Source organism: Chlorocebus sabaeus, chromosome 7 (genome assembly GCF_047675955.1).
Source record: "Chlorocebus sabaeus isolate Y175 chromosome 7, mChlSab1.0.hap1, whole genome shotgun sequence".
Classification (NCBI taxonomy): Eukaryota; Metazoa; Chordata; class Mammalia; order Primates; family Cercopithecidae; genus Chlorocebus; species Chlorocebus sabaeus.
In genome coordinates, this window is record NC_132910.1 from 26,348,719 (window position 1) to 26,366,130 (window position 17,412).

The following is a 17,412-nucleotide window of genomic DNA, read 5'->3' on the forward strand; positions in this document are numbered from 1 at the left end:
CATCTCCCTCTTGATTTAGGGCCTTCACTCACTTGGATGCTACCTGGGACTTTCTCACAACACATCACTTCACCTGGTTAATTCTAGCTCATTCCTCAGGTCTCAGCTCAAATAGCACCTGGTCAGAAGGTCTCTTATGGGGCCCCCTGTCCAGTGTTGGCCTCCCAGTTACAAGTTATCACAAGTCAATCACATCTCTTCTTCACAGCATGTAGAGAACACATTTTTCTTGTGTTTCTTTGTTCATTGCCTTCACTGCTTTTAAAGTACCTGAGAATGGGTCCTTGTCTATTTTGGCTCACAAATATATTCCCAGCTCTTAAGAGTGTCTGGCTCAGGGCAGGTTTTCAATAAATGTCCAATGAATCGATCAAATCAATCAGTGATTTTTGGTGACAATATCAATCTTTAGACAATAAATTCACATATTGTGTTAGCCTCATTAATCCTGTGCTTTGAAATGAGAATGAAGAAAAATTGAACATCCTCACTGTGTCTGCAGAGACATCCCTTCGGATGCCTTTAAGCAGTGTAGATGTCTAAAGGACTTTCTGCTGCCCACCCCAAGCCCACCCCACCTCTCTTCTCACCATTCTGACTCCCTTCTTTGGCTTTCCCATAGACTCCAGGGCTGCCAACGCTATGGGTTGTTATAAACTCTCACTCATATTTTTTCTTTTGTGCCCAGTTCTTTTTTTTTTCTTTCCAACTTTTATTTCAGTTTTGGAGGCTACATGTGCAGGTCTGTTACATGGGTAAATTGTGTGCCATGCAGGTTTGTTGTACAGATTTTGTTACTGAGGTAATAAGCATAGTGCCCTATATTTTTTTTTATCTTCACCCTCCTCCCACCCTCCACCCACAAGTAGGTCCCTGTATCTGTTGTTCCCTACTTTGTGTCCATGTATACTCAAGGTTTACCTTCCTCCTAAGTCAGAACATGCAGTGTTTGGTTTTCTGTTCCTGCATTAATTTGCTTAGGTTAATGGCCTTCAGCTCCATCCATGTTGCTGCGAAGGACAGGATTTCATTCTTTTTATGGGTGAATAGTACTCCATGGTGTATATACACATTTTGTTTATCCAGTCCACCATTGGTGGGCATTTAGGTTGATTCTGTGTCTTTGCTATTGTGAATAGTGCTGTGGTGAACATACATGTGCAAGTGTCTTCATGGTGGAACTATTTATATTCCTGTGGGTATATACTCAGTAATGAGATCACTGGGTCAAATGGTAATTCTGTTTCAAGTTCTTTGAGAAATCTCCAAACTGCTTTCCACAGTGGCTGAACTAATTTGAATTTCCACCAGCAGTGTATAAGCATTCCCTTTTCTCTGCAGCCTCACCAGCATCTATCTTCAACTTTTTAGTAATAGCCATTCTGACTGGTGTGAGATGGTATCTCATTGTGGTTTTGATTTGCATTTCTTTAATGATGAGTGGTGTTGAGCACTTCTTCATATACTTGTTGTTTTCCTATTCTTTAAACTTAGTTTAAACCTCAAAGTTTCCTAAAGCCAGATAAACTCCCATAAGGGGCTCCAACTGTCAGATTTTATTTTAAGTAAAAATTATTCCGAATTATTGTCTCTTCTTATATTTCTCCTTTGGCTCAGTTATATAACCTAAATCTTAATCTGGTTTTGAAATATTTCCAAAATATCTTTTGAGATATATATGTCAAGGTAATAAAATCAGCTATTTACTATCTATTTAGTTTGTCATGTAGTAGCAATATAACTCTATCACATATTTTAATTGTCCCAACATCACCTTTTATTACATTTGGAAAGCTTTTGTCTTTACAGAGCAATTTTCTTTTTCTGTTTCAAATGCTTTCACCAATCGCATATGATGAAAGTGGCTGTGGAAATGGTTTACTGAGAAGGTGGGATTTAACTTATAAACACAGCTGATACCATTAATATGTCGGATATGGATATGCTTGATTCCATACCCTGACTGAACCCTTACTCTAACCTTCCAACTCAAAAAAGCATGTCTTTTTAGTTATAAAATAATTTGGCAGGGAAATGAGAATGGATCAACACCCTCCCATCATCTTTATCAAAAAGGTTCTAAAAATCCCATTTCAGAGAGTCAAGTCAGGAATATTGCATTAAGAGTGTATAAAATGGATGCTAACTTAATATTGTCCTCAGCATGCTTTGTTCCCCCTCGGATCCTAGGATACAAAAATATTGGCCAAAAAGAGATTATATTTTATTTAACAGTATAATGCTTTTATTGTCAGACTCATGAAGGCAAATGTTAAAATTATAAAATCTCAGTAGGTCCGTGGATGTGGGCCATCAAAAACACTTTGCCATATTTCCATGTGGAGAAATCATGGAGTCATTTCAAAGACAGGCTCTAGGAAGGCAAGAATGTTAGTAACAGCACAAGCTTTGGCATCAGACTGCCTGGTTAAAATCTCACCTGTGTTATTTGGTAAATGGGAGAAATGAGCAAGTTTGTTTATCACAGGTGTTCCATTTTCCTCATCTATTTGATGAGGGTAATTATAGTACTATACCTGTCTTACAGGATTCTTATTAGGGTTAAATGAGACAAGTATATTAAGTGCCTCTTACATAGTTAGCACTGTGTAAATGTTAGCTATTATTATTACAGTTGGGTCCTTAATTCTCAGTGTGGATATCAACCAGCAAGAGTTTTGACTCTTCTAGACTTTGATTTTCTTAACTTGAAGAATTAGAATGTTTGTAAAAACACTTTAAGATTCCCAAAGGGATTATTACTTTGACCATTAGATAATAAAAGTCCACTTAAGTACCCGCCTATAGCATAATACAGAAAAGCATAATCCAAAAAGTGTAAAGGAGAAAAATAGCCATGTTCATATTTGAAAAAATAACAGTTTCAGAAAACTTGAAAATCCAAAGAAAAGTGGAGTCCAAACAACTGAAGGTTTCTAGCTAAGAGAAAGGCAATCTTGGGGCATTGGGGGAAACAAAAGCTGAGCTGCAGGATTTAGCCTGGGTCCCATCTGCCCCCAAGGTTGGACAATTGAGACCTAGAAGTTGTACTCTTCCCTTAACTTGCATCAAAGTTTGGAAATTATTTTTCTTTCCAATGTTTTTAACTCCAAAACTTTGAATTCCTGAGTCTGGGAGAAATTAACACTTGGTAAATACAGTATTCAAAAGCAAGATCCTGCATGGCCTTGCTGATTAATGACATGGAGTGAGGCTAAATTTAGCTAGTGGTTCCTAGGAGATCCCTGAGTCCTTGGGACTGTAGTGATTATATTGATGTCACTGCCCTTGACCAAGGTGTCAGGATAGGTAACCTGAAACTATGACTCTCTGTTCCCTGCCCATATTCTGTGATAAAAAAGATAAACTTGCACACTGCTTGGCAACCAGGGTTAGGACTTTGTCTTGGGCTCTTAGAAGTTCTTCCTTCTTGCTTACGTCCTCTGAATCGAGAAAATACCAGTGTGGAAGCTCTCATCTGCCAAGGTTGGTGAACTCCACAAGAATCTGAGCCTTTACCTTAGCAGACTGGATGATTTTTGCAAAGGACATATGCCAACTTTTCTCATTTATTTTTCCCTTTAGTTTTTTGTTTGTTTGTTTGTTTGTTTGTTTTCTTTGAGACTGAGTTTTGCTCACTCTCATTGCCCAGGCTGGAGTGCAGTGGCACAATTTCGACTCACTGCAAACTCCACCTCCCGGGTTCAGGCGATTCTCCTGCCTCAGCCTCCCAAGTAGCTGGAATTACAGGTGCCCACACCACACACCGCTAATTATTGTATTTTTAGTACAAAGTTTCACCACATTGGCCAGGCTGGTCTCGAACTCCTGAACTCAGGTGATCCACCCGCCTTGGCCTCCCAAAGTGCTGGGATTATAGGCGTGAGCTACTGCTCCCAGCCCCTTTAGTATTATTTTATCCATGGTCATGCCTTGTTTTCATCACTGAAATACTAAAGAGATAGAGGAGACAGTTAACAACAACAGCAACAACAAAAAGCTCTTCTCTCTCATTATTCATGGAGATGCTGGCACCTACTGAGCAAGATGGTGGCATGCTTCCTGCAGTCCATATTCACCCCTCTAAGCTTCCTTCACAGAGATGACCTAGGAGTTGAGATTCCCCAGCCTGGCCTCTGATGTTCCTCATTCCTGGCACACTTCTTTTGATCTGGGGAGCACCAGTAGCACAACTGAATGAGGGGATTGATCCCGGACACTTAGCTGGAGTTGTTGTGTGTTAATCGGTTGTTCTAAGGTGGAAAATGGCTGCTTTGCCTTGAGAAAAGGCAATGAAGAATATCTCTCATTATTCTCAGAAAACCAGTATAGTTTACATTACAGGTGTCAAAAGAGAGCTGAGATTGAACAACCGGAACACACAGTTAAAATAAATTCCAAGTGGAAAAGAGGCTTCATTCGTGTGGGAAAAGATTGTAATTCTAAGTGAAGTGAAGAAACTTTAAAACCATGGTAACCAAGAACTGTGCCGACATGTGTGCCTGGTTTGCATTAATTGCAAACGTGCGCTTCCCAGGTCCTTAAAATACAGCTGATGTGCCCCTATGAGAGAGGAATGAAGAAAGAGGAAACAAGCACTGGGCTTGTGCAAGAGCAAGTATTTTATTATCTCAACCAAGGTTAATATTTCTAGCATACATTTTTAATTACAGGTTTTAGGTAGGTAACATCCTTTTAGATAAAAGTGAAGCCACTCTCTAAACCAGGTCTTCTGATGACATGAAGTAGAAACATAGATGTTGGGATCCTACCCCACAGTTCGAATCCCAATTCTGCCCACTAACTAGAATGTAGATAAGAGTATAAACATGAGGTAAAACATTCCAGCTGTGATAGTTTTGATAAAGTTTACCTCTGCCACTCTGTGTAAACAAATGACTAGTAACTTAATGATGTAAAGATTTTGAGAGAGGAGTAATGGGGAAAAGGGCTAATTTACTTATTTACAGGGACAAGCTTAGGTTGTGTTAATTAAAAATACTTCTGTAGCATACTTTTATGCAAGCTGTTTTCTTTATAAAGATGCTTTCTTTTTGCAATGTAACAACTAATAAAGTTCAGGTTTTTTAAAGTAGCTGTGCTTCAGAAGAAATCAGAGTGATTTTGTGAATCGCTTACTTTAGGCCTAGACAAATAATAAAGTATAATGTGGTATTCCTGGCTTTAAGAGACTTTCAGTCTAGAGAGTAGGCAGAACATATTCCCATAAAACCACTGGTATTACAGTGTATTTTGTACATCTACGTCTTATATGTATAATATGCATAACCACCCACAGCTACATATGGCAGTATCAGTTACATACTAAAATAAATTTACTAAATTGTCCCATACACAATAAGACAGCAAATGTCTAGAAAAAGAGGACTCAAGATAGTGACTGTCATCAGGGATGAGTTCCAAGAGAAAGTTGGACTTGAGAAGGATTTTGCATAAAAGGTGCATCCTTCTTCCCAAAGCATTTCCATAGTCCCTGCTCCCCAAACTATCAAGCCAAACACCATGATCCCTGGCTTTCAGAGTTTTTATGATTTAGTCCTGAGTACTCAACCATTTACATGATCTCTGTTAGTTTCCATTGTGCCTTCTTATATAGCCTGTGGTCCTCGTTTTGTCACTTAGTCAGTCCTGCAGCCTTTCAGACTCCTAATCCATAAAATGAAGGCACTGGCCTCTACAAAGATCTCAACAGCCCTCTTTGTTCATGCTAATTTACAAAGCATTTCATCTCATCTGATCCTCCCAGTAGACCTGCGAGGTGGAGAGGACAGGGATTAGTCCATTTTTTAGATAAGAACACCAGTCAAGGTGCTCTGTCTTTAGGCCCAGTGCAAACCCTTCAGGCCCATAAATGTTGGGTGTCTGCTCTCCTCTGAAGTGGTTCCTGCCTCAATCCTCCATTGCTGTCTGTCCAAGTCCTGCCCCATCCATCAGAGAACAGCTTCATTCCCAGCTCTTTCCAAGACTGCTCCAGACTTTACAGGCCCACCCACCTTAGTTACAGGCAGAAATACAGAGGCTGGCACTACTCACCTCTCTTACCTCCCTGCCTGTCTATCCATCCAATCCTGCACACCCCAGTATGGTTCCTGGGGCCTGACACTTGTCTCTGCCATGGAGTGGTGACACCTCAGGGCCCTGGCCTATTGAGTCTCTGTACCCCACACTGTCCTGGCTTAAGATGAGCCCATGGAGTTCATTCAGGAGAAGCTTATAGGGTGGATTTGGGGTAAGAGGGAGGAGACAAGATGTGCTTCCCCTGGCATGGGGTAGAATGGAAAGAAGAATGGGAATGAAATCCAAGCAGACAAGGCCAGAAGACAAAGAGACTTTCAATAATGGTAAAATTAGGATCTACCTAGGTTGCAGTGTCTAAGAACTGAGGTTTTCTTTTCTAACTTTCTCTCCATCTCACAAACTACACCCTACTCCCACCACCGCCCCACTAGAAGCAAATTGCAGTTACCATGTACCCTGGGTTATTTAATACACTGAAATGAACAGCATTTGGCAGCATCCTGAGCAGTTATTTTGCACCACAACACACACTAGAAACCAATGACCTGAATGATCTAAGGCTGCTGTTCTAGAACTGTTGTCTGCTTCTAACTAGCCCTCTTCCCAATTAATTTGAATTATTGAGCTTCAATCTTCCTTCACCAGTATGTACAAGAGGACCCACACCATCACACAGCCTAAGGCAGGCCCTGATTCCAGGGCAGCTAAGAGAAAGCAGACAGAGGATGCACCAGAGCTGTAGGTTTTATTTTAAAACAGTTGAAGATTTAGTACTAGAGCCCAGGGTGGCAGGAGAGCCTAGTGGGTAACACATGGACTCTCGAACCTGTGCCTGTATCCCAGTTCTTCTACTTAGCAGTTCTGTGGCTTTGGGTCCTTAGCATTTCTGTGACTCAGTTACCCCAACTGTAAAATGGAGATAACAAGAATACCTACTTTATGGCGTTCTCCTGAGGATTAAATGAACTGAAATAAGTGAAGCTCATAGAACAGTCCCTGGCACACAGTAACAGGAAAATGTTAGTTGCTTTTATTTTTGTTGTTGTTTATTTCTCTTGCTATTACTGTTGTTCTCTGGAGGAAGGAGACATGATGTGATACTCTTTCTTGCTGTGAAAATGAAGAGCCTAGCATAATATATAGAGATTCAGCAGGCACAGAGTTCTAACTGTCAAGCCCTCGCCAGTCACCCACTTCCCTCCTCCAGCACATCCACAGACACATGCTTTTAAAGAGAAAGAATTCCTCTGACACAAAATGTTCCTTCCCTCTTGGTGACCTTGACTGAAGGAGCCGCCACACACTCTGAAGTGGCCACCTGCTCCTCTTCTCCGATTCTTACCTAATCTCTGGACCAGGAAGTGGAAAGAAAAGAGCAAGAATATTGAAAAACAGTCAAGAGGTTTGTTAAAGACTCTTCTCAAAATAGATCAGAGGCATGCACACATACTCAGGAACTTGGTCAAGTATCTACACGCACCTTCTAAATAAGCTGACTGGTGAATTTTCAAGGAGAATGTGGCTCAGGAGTCATCTATGGATAGCAGTGAGACACTCACCTCTTTTTCACCTCTGGAAACTTTCCACCATCACCTCCTCCACCCCTGGCTCTCTCAGAGCAACAAAAACTTCTTTAAAGAGCCCAGCAAAGTTCTTTCTTCAGAGGTTGTTTGGGTTCATCCCATCATGTCCTAATACTTACATTTTTGATACAATTGGCAAATACTAATATTTCTTCCAAAGAGCTCAAATAAAATGTTTATTTCATGTTTAAAGTGAAATAAAAAGAAAATCCCTCAATGAGAAGAGTCCCTAGAGGAACATTTGAGGTTTGAGAATATTGCTAAGCCCAGGAATACAGAAGGACCCTTTTGGTCAAGTGAGAGGCAGGAGGCTTGGATGTGAACAGAACCCCTTCTGAGTGTGTGAGAAAGAAAAGGGGCCCATGTGTGTGGCGTGCGGGCCCATGGGGATGTGTGAGTGTGGGGAGAGAGACTCTTAAATGATGCCACACATTCCTGGACTGCCTCAGGATATAGAACAGAGCTAAAACAGGGAAAGGAATAACCCCGAACGCAGCCTCCTTCCTCAGGGTTGTAGGGGAGTGGAGTAGTGGCCGACCAGGCTGACCAGGAGTTTACTCTGGCTGCTTCAAGGATGTTATCTGACTCTATTTAGACAATTATTCGTTGATAAGGTTTGGCTGTGTGTCCCCACCCAAATCTCACCTTGAATTGTAATAAACCCCATGCATCATGGGAGGGACCCAGTGGGAGATAATTGAATCATGGGGGTGAGTTTTACCCATGCTGTTCTCATGATAGTGAAGATCTGATGGTTTTATAAAAGGGAGTTACCCTACACATGCTCTCTTGCCTGCCACCATGTAAGATGTGCCTTTCACCTTCCCTCATGATTGTGAGGCCTCACCAGCCATGTGGAACTGTGAGTCCATGAAACCTTTATATATATATATATATATATATATATATATATATATATATATATATGACCCAGTCTTGGGTATGCCTTTATTAGCAGCATGAGAATGGACTGATTCATTCCTAAATGAACTCTCCTCAGCTAACCACCTTGGTCACTGATGGGGACTTTCAAGTGCACAGTGAGAAGGGCAGGGGGCTGGGGAGGTGAGACCACAGATGTAGTTGTAGGAGTAGGTACTCAGGTAAGAACTGGAGCAGGTGATTCCAAGGTGAATATATGGTGAGTCAGCTGGGTGGAAACTTTCTTAGCACAGCTATTAGGGTATAAAAAATTTTCCAGTAGTCTTTTTTAAGCTAAAATTATATTTGTTTATTCAACATTAAATACATCAGTTAAGTATCCACTGTGGGCCAAAGATGGTGCCTTAAGCTAACGGTGCACAAAGAAATGGGAAGAGATGCAAGATGGCCATGAATAGAATTGACCTAGGGAAGCATATGAACATAACACAGAATGCTTGAAAGAAGTTGATGCTGAGATCTGAGAATACACAACAACGCTGTAATTTATTCAGGGGTGTCAAGGAAAACAGCTCAGAAGAGTTGATATTTAGCTAGATGATGAAGAAGAATAGGAACTGGCCAAGCTAAGAAAAGTTAATGATTAAAAATGCAAAACCTGGATTAAATAGTACTGGTTCCAATTGCTAGTTCAATCATTTACCTCATGTAAAACCTTAATCTCTCTGAGCCTTAACTTCCTCATCCATAAAATGGGAACAATTCTTCCACCTTGTAAAGAGAATTAAATAAGATGATAGCTGTACAGTTTTGTGCACAGTCTCAGCCCAAAGTAATCACCTGCAAACGGTAGCTATGGTTATTCTTTAGCCCGTTTATTCTGGTCCTGGGCCATGAAAAAAAAGTGGCAAAATGCAACCCTGAGGAATTCCAGACTTCAGGGAGACCAAAAGAGGCTTTGGTTCACAGGCCTTCACCAACCCTTTGGATAGGCAGAACATGTTGGTAGAGTGAAAATGTGCTAGTACAGTGGAATATTCTTGTATCTTGGATTATAAAACACATAGATAAGTTTCCTCCAGTTCTTAATTTCTGCCCATTCCAGGGCTTTATCACATGAGTCACACCCACTCTCTAACTTACAAAGCCCAATGAGGAAGAAATGAAATGCGAGCCACCTTCCCCGTGTCTCCACTCCCAGTGCACTGCCCGTCAGTGTCCCGCACCTTCCTCATAAGGCAAAGGCTCCCCTGCCCCCCAGCCACACCTTCCTCATTTTTTCTCTCCCTTCCTCATATTGAAAAATGTAAGAGGAGGAGGAGGGGAATTCCAGTTTAGTTTAAACAGAACTCAGGGGGAAATGGCATTTGTTTTCACAAGGAGGAAATAAAGCCTTTTCAGTCACCCTATAAAGTTGTGCTAACATGGGCTCAGCAACCCCTTCATGTTCTCAAACTGTGATGCCCTCAGGTGTGGAACTTCCCAGGGCTGATGTTACCAGCTGCTTCTGAAAGTAGCCACTGCTGTGGAGGTAACAGCAAGCTCAGGATACAAGATCTCCTAGGCTCAGGGCCAGATAAAGGTTTTCTGCTTCTGGAGGACTCTTGTTCCCATGGCTGGCATCCACTGGGAAGAGTCAGTGGGTAGCAGAATAGTTAATACAGTGGTTCAAATATTTAAGTACTATCTATTTTTTCTTATACCATTTGGCGTTATATTGGGCTGTACAAACTCTCAGAAGTGCCCCTTTGCCCAGCTGCCCTCAAGGGCCCATCAGGAGGAAAATAACTGGCTAATTCCAGCTCTGGTCATATAGGCTGTCTTCTATGGACATGGTAGGGTGACGTGGAAGAGCCCCATTTGAAGATTGGAGGTAAACTTGGAGCTAGAGAGCCACCCATTACATGGAGGAGAAGTGGTCACTCTATCACTTACAATCCAAAAAAAAAGAATGCACTTTAGTTGGAGAACCTGCCTGATTTATCTTTAGAAAGAGGTGGTATATAAATAAATTCAGTAAATCACAAAGTTGGAGGGAACCCAACTGCTAAAGTTAGAGAAGAATCTCTGAAAAAGGCCAAACCTGTGATTTCCTGTATTAAACTATCCCTGGAGCAAGAAAGAAGAGTCTTGCGGAAAAATCAGCTATATTCCTTCTTTTTTCTTCCATTTTTAAAAAAGAGAAATTAAATTAAAAGGTCAGCTTTTTACACTGCTCTTAATTGCAATGACTGTATCTGTTTGAATCTTAAAATACTCCTATCACCTTACCCTGTGGTTATAACCCTCCTTTCATAAGCTTTTAAAAGAGCTATTACAAGGCTTCAGTGAACTTTGAATTGTCCTAATTTCAACACAGTTTAGAGACCAAGAAGCCAAGAGGAGTCTTTCAAAATAGGAGTGGAGGTTTTCCAAAAGGGGAACTGACCTCGGACGTTCTCTGCTTGACCCAGTCTGCACATTTGATCATTCAGTGCCATAATTCTGTCTTTACAATAGAAAAAAGGGAAAGAGAATTATTCTGATAATTATATTAATCTGGCTCAAAATGATTCCAGGAGCAAAGAAATGGATCTGTGAGTGTTCAGAAGCTTGTAAGCTCTGAAATGGTTAAGTATGATAAGTCTTTGTAGACACGACAAGCTCTGGTCTCAGTCTTAATGTTAGCAATGATTTTTTTTTAATCTGTCTTTTAGAAATTATAACCAGCAGGAGCATGAATGTCTGATGTAGCATTCTTTCATCCAAAGCTTTTGAGAAATTACTAAAGAATTAACAAGTGGACTGATTGGCTTCTTAACTGTGCTACAATTCTTTTGGTGGGAAGGCTAATAAAGGGAACAGTAACAGGAGCCATTCATAACCAGCAGACAAAAATAAATAAATAAAAGAAGAGATACTAAAATAATCTACAGTGATAAATCTCCAAAAATGTGGGGGAAAGTCATCACTTTTGAGACCCAGTACACAAGAGATGAGACTTGGTCCAGGATCATATATTTGCATAGTGCTTTAGACTGGTGCACCTGGCATCTCATTTAATCCCCTTAAAATCATGCAAGATGGGTAGAACACTCTTATTCCTCTGTCTCAGCAGGTAAGTAGTATAAGAGTCGTCAGGGTTAAGTAAATAGTTCATGGTCACACAGCTACTAATAGTTGAACCACACTCGAATCCACATATTCAGACTCCAAATCTCTTGTTCTCTTTGCAGTGTGTTTAAAATAGTCCAATTCATTTGTTGAAGTACTAGTAAATAATTTCCCAGTTACCTAAAAGAGTAAATGGGGTCCCTAACACCAGCTTTCGTGCCAAAAACTAACTTTAAGTATTAGGGGACAAGAGCCCAATTGATTCTTGCCATTTTTAAGGTGAAATAAAACTAAAGTATATTCATTATTAATGCAGAGCTCACACAAAAAGCATGTTGTGCTTCAAAGTAGTATTTGGAGGAGGTATGGTTATTCTTACATGGGTACATGCTCAAAGAGATTTTTTAAACTGCCCATTAATAGTTGCTTTTGGAACCAGATTTCAAACTACAGAATAAAACATTCATGTTACTTTATATCGCACCAGGATATTTCTACAAACACAAAATAGTGTTACCTATCAGACCTGACCTTATTCTATATATCAAACTTTGCTTTATTCTCTATAAAACCAAATTTACTATTCAAGAATGAAAACTGAACATATTTCCCACAGAGGAATGTTTTAAAATGCTTTGACTTGATTGCCTCATGAAAATTAGTGTATTTCCTACCAAGGCGACCCTTTTAAAGTGGATACTGCTGATATTTTTATGAAAAAACCAACCACATTACTTTGTAGTGACCCTTGAATAAAACATCCTAAGTCTCTCAATATTTCACAAGTAGTAGAAAGAAGAGGCAGAGCCCGTAAAAGAAGAAAATAGGACAAAAAGAAATGTAAAACCCACTACCCCTGCAAACAACAGCAGCAGCAACAAAAACAGATTGATGTCATTCTTAAAAAGATAATCAAAATATGACTAAGTACTCCTCTCTGAATTCCAGGTCAGCCAAAAAGTCTTGATAAATATTGACCATTTACCCAATTTTACCTGCATAAAAAGTGTTTTGGTAACAGAGTTAAGATCCTGGGTTTTATTCTAACTGTGAATGTCATACAGAATGATCTGAAGTAGCTCTTTCCCCTTTTAGAGAAAAGATGGGATCAGGCAGAAGGTGAATACGATGCACGCCGAAGTCACGTGATGCCCCGTATCCTCATGTATCTTCTTTTCTGTGCCCTTCCTCCCCCACAGGCAGCATCGCCGCCATTACCGTGACAGTTATTGCCGTGGTGCTGCTGGTGTTTGGAGTTGCGGCCTACCTAAAGATCAGGTGAGACGCAGCTTACTCTTCTCTTTAAAGAAAAGGATTCTGTGTTGTTGGGCTCTGGTTCTGAGCGCTGTTTTGCTGGATACTTGCTCCTTAAGAGGTATCTGACCCCTCAGAAATATTGGCAGAGAAGTGAAAAATGGTGGGTGTTCTCCGACTTCGCACAACACAGGTATAGATGTACCTGGGCAAAGTAGAAGTAGTAAGCTGAGATATACAGCATGATGATGCAATGGAAGAAGAATTAACGTGGAGTCGGGAGACTGAAGCCTAGGCTCTCTGTCCTGAATGTACCTCATTACCCTGGGAAAGCCACATGCCTCCTAAAGCTCACCTATTCTCATCTGTGAAAGGGGGTAGAAGGGTGGGATCAATGGTTCCTAAATTCTGATGTTCTGAATACCGAACTGTGGATTTGTACCCAATCTGTTAATGAGGTTTCCACTGATTCTCATGCAAAATGTAAAAAATATAAGGAAGGTGTGGCTTTTCCTATAAAACTATTCTTTCCCCTGTGATTATGTCTTTATATTTTTGGTTTTAAAATATCTTTTCTCCTATGAAATTAAGTGATAGTAGCTGAGATTTTACTTTCTTTAGCCTAACAGGAAGTTGCAATACTCTGTGAGTCCTCCATTTATGTCTTCTATTGCTCTGTGAAATCAAGTCTCAATACCACATTACTCACAGTCTCTGAGTGTCCTTCCAGCTGTAATATGCCAGATGGCAAGTGACCGTCTTATTTCCCAGTCTGTGCAGTGCCCATAACAAAGGACAGAAAGGCACAGGCTGCATGGTGAGGACACTCACCTTTGACCTCCAATTCGTTCTCCTCTCAGCAGCCAGAACTATTTCTATGTAAGCTCCTCTGCCCTGTCACTCCCTTCCTGAAAAACCCCAGTGGCTCCCCTTGCACTAAGAATTAAATTGTAACTGCTCAGCATGGCCCTCAGTCATCCTGGACCATGCCTGCCTCCCTCTTTCCAATCATCACATCCCTCTCTCCCTCGGAAGCCCTGAGCTCCAGTCACTCCAGCTCCCTCCAATTCTTAGGACACATCAGGTTCTGTCCTTCCTTCCTCAGGCCCTGGGATCCTGCTAGTCCCTCCCTGAGATGCTCTTCTTCTAGCTCCTTCTCATGCTGTATACATTGACTTTCATCTCACTTCATTTGAGAGATGTCCTTTCTAGTTTAGGGCCCCTGTTATTTACTCTCTTAGTGCCTTGTTAAGTCCATCCTGGCTATGACCACTGTCTATTAGTTTATTTTCTAGCTATCATTTTGTTTTTGCATATGTGTTGCTTGTTTATTGTCTCTTTTCCCCACAAAAAATGTAAGGTCCTTGAGGACCTGGATTTGTCTGTGAGGACAGTGCTAGGGACCAAGCCGGTGCTTGATATATTGAACAAATAAGCAATGAAACATAAGGACACACAATCCCATGGGCACTGTGGCACACACACAGACACCCCTGACTTGTCCCCCCAGCAGCCATGCTTCTTCCTCAAGAAGCTGTGCCACCCTGTCCTTCCCTCCTGCCCTTGTTCCCATGTAGAGCTCATGGATACGATTCCTCATCTCAGAGCACACATCCACTCTGCTGCTGCCTCGTCTCATCCCCACTCATCGCCCAGCCCCACCCAGTGCCCACTGGGAGCGCTTCCCTCCTCCTTTCCTTTCATCTCCCTCCATCTTGTGTTCTAAATGTGCACCAAATCAATCTTGATAATGTCAAGTATGAGAGTGCCTTGCAATATCACCTGCATCAACGATAGAAAGAACAGGAAAGCCAGGTTTTGAAGAGAAATTGGAATGAAAGGCCCCACATGATCTGTTTCTAATAAAACATTTTATAAAAGCATCCAGAAGTTTCCCCTAGATTTAAAAAAAATTTCTCTTCATTAAGTCTGCATGTCCTTGAGCACTCAACTTAATTTATAAATTATGTCTTACTGAATGGTACCTTTTTCCATCTGGTTTAATTATTAGTTTATTGCTGCAGATACACCGTATTTTAATTATGAGTTAAATTGGCTTTTATGAACTACTCTGGGAACCTCGTTTCCATTTTATAACAGAGTATCTGTTGAAAAATATGTTCTGCCCCTCCTCCCCAAAAAGGAATTTACACATAAATTTTTGAGTCATTTTAGAATCACCAATGGTGAGTTCCTAACGGGCTACAGGATCAAAAATACAACCTTCACTGACGTGTGGAGTGAAATAGAAACACTTCCTTCTTGCTACACACTTCCCCAAAACGGTGCGGAAATAACTGGAAGGACTCTTCCTCTTCACTTTGGCAAGAATTCAAGTTTACCACCTCTAAACCCACACTGGCTATATGCAGGCAGTCTAAAACAGTGATTAACAATTCAGACTCCAGAAGTAGGGAGACCTCAGTTCAAATCCTAGCTCTACTACTTCCAGCACTGTGACATAGGTATGTCATAGAGCACCACTCACCCTCATTTCCCTCACCTGTAAAATAAGGGCAGTAGTTTCTACCTCGTAGCTTTGTTTGGAAGCAAGTACATAGCACTGGCAACATCATCATCATCATCAAAGTGGTAGACTGGAAGGAGCCTTGGGAAGACAGTGCTTGATAGACAGCTGTAGAGCGTCAGCCCTGTGCCAGGCCACATCAGTGATGTGACACAGTTCTGCCATCACAGAACTTACCATGCTTGGAAAATTTTGTTAGCAGGCCATTACAATTTGCTCTGATGAGTGCTGATTAAAATTTTATTTTAAGCCATATTTTCCCCAGGCCTTCAGAGCACCAGATAAATTAAGTAAATGATTAAATTGAATAAATCATTATTATTCTTCCCCATTCAGCTTCTGTCTCCTAAATATAGTAAGATCCACAGTGGCATAAATATAAGGTTGCTATTTATCTATTATGCTACTTAAGTTTAAGCACTATAAACTTAAGAATGAATGGATACAGTTATTAGACCCTTAAGGGGTTTCAGAAACCCCCTAAGGAAAACCCCTTTCTGCCTCTCTATTAATTATTTCGGTAAAATGATGACATAAAGAGATTAATCGTTGTTATGAATCTTAAGGCTATGCTAAAACCCCTTCAACTGTTATTTTGCCAGATTGTCGGAAAGTCCCATTAATCATTCATCAAAAATACTTCAATTGACATGTGTGTGTGCATGTATGTTCCTAAGGATAGGCTTTGCTTTGGCTGGGAACTTACTCTTCTTTCTTCATTCCAGATTTCTAAAAACAATAACATAACAAAAAGTCTGTTTTCTGTGATCTTTTAGCTGGTTTGGCTGGAGCAGCAAGTGACTAAAATCACAAACCATAGGGAGCCATTAGCTTCTGACCTGCAACCATAGGATATGGCCCTGGCCCAGCCAAGTTCTCTGCAAATGCAAGGGGAGAATCTGCTTGAAAAGGCAGCCTCATGACCAGAAAAATAGAATGCTTGGCAAGCTCTGCTAACAGTGGGTTGGGACTTTTCACCTTTCTTCCCAAATCCTGATTTCCTCTAAAGACGTTGTAAACTTAAGAGCCATCTGCTTTTCACACTCCCTTTCTCCAGGGACCCATGACCCCTAGTTTTGTCACAGTGACCCCTGCCTGGAGAACCACATCTTTTTGTAACCTGAGCCACTTTTGGATGTGACTTATAAAATGAACTGCCCTGAACCCAGGGTCCTTCTTGGTTTATGACCCCAGCTTTTAACCTGCAGCAGTGTGGCGTGGAGGGAAAAATGTGAGCTTAGCAGTCAAGTTTAATGCTGACTCTTCTACTTACTATTTAGGTGGCCTTGAGCAAATTATTAACTCCTTGATCCTCAATTTCTTCAATCTGCAAAAAATAGAGCTAATAATATGTATCTTTCAAGGTTGTTTTAAAGATGAAATGAAGTAATGAATGCAGAGTAACTGGAGTGACTGTAGCATGATGACTAAGAACATGCACTCTGGGACAAGTTTCTTTTTTTTTGAGACAGAGTCTCACCCTGTGGCCCAGGCTGCTGGAGTGCAGTGGCGTGATCTCGGCTCACTGCAACCTTCGCCTCCCGGGTTCAAGCAATTCTTCTGCCTCAGCCTCCTGAGTAGCTGAGACTATAGTCACACGCCACCACACCCGGCTAATTTTTGTATTTTTAGTAGAGACAGTGTTTCACCATATTGGCCAGGATAGTCTCGAGCTTCTAACCTGGTAATCCGCCTGCCTCGGCCTCACAAAGTGCTGGGATTACAGGCGTGGGCCACCGCGCCCAGCCTGGGACAAGTTTTTTCATCACTCTGTGCTCAGTTTCTTCATGTAAAATGAGACTATAATAATAGTAGTACCTAACTCAAGATTGTTACAAAGATTAAATTATGATACATATAAACGTTCAGTGCCTGGTATGAGGTGAGGATGATGGAAGGGCAATTACTGTTACTGCTGTAGTCATTGTTAGAATAGTGCTTAGCAAACAGGGACTCAGTAAACTGGTAACTACCAACACATAGGCTGTGAGGTTGGGAGCGCAGTGTCCATCCTACCGTTTCCATTCAGTAGGC

General features: G+C 41.1%; 1 protein-coding gene across 1 annotated transcript in view; it reads left to right on the forward strand.

The window, feature by feature from the left end:
- Positions 1-17,412, forward strand: part of PARM1 (prostate androgen-regulated mucin-like protein 1) — a 111,670-nt gene that overhangs the window by 85,252 nt on the left and 9,006 nt on the right. The window contains exon 3 of the mRNA XM_007998902.3: positions 12,797-12,875. Within this exon, the coding sequence (XP_007997093.3) occupies positions 12,797-12,875 (79 nt within the window). The remainder of the gene's footprint in view (positions 1-12,796; positions 12,876-17,412) is intronic.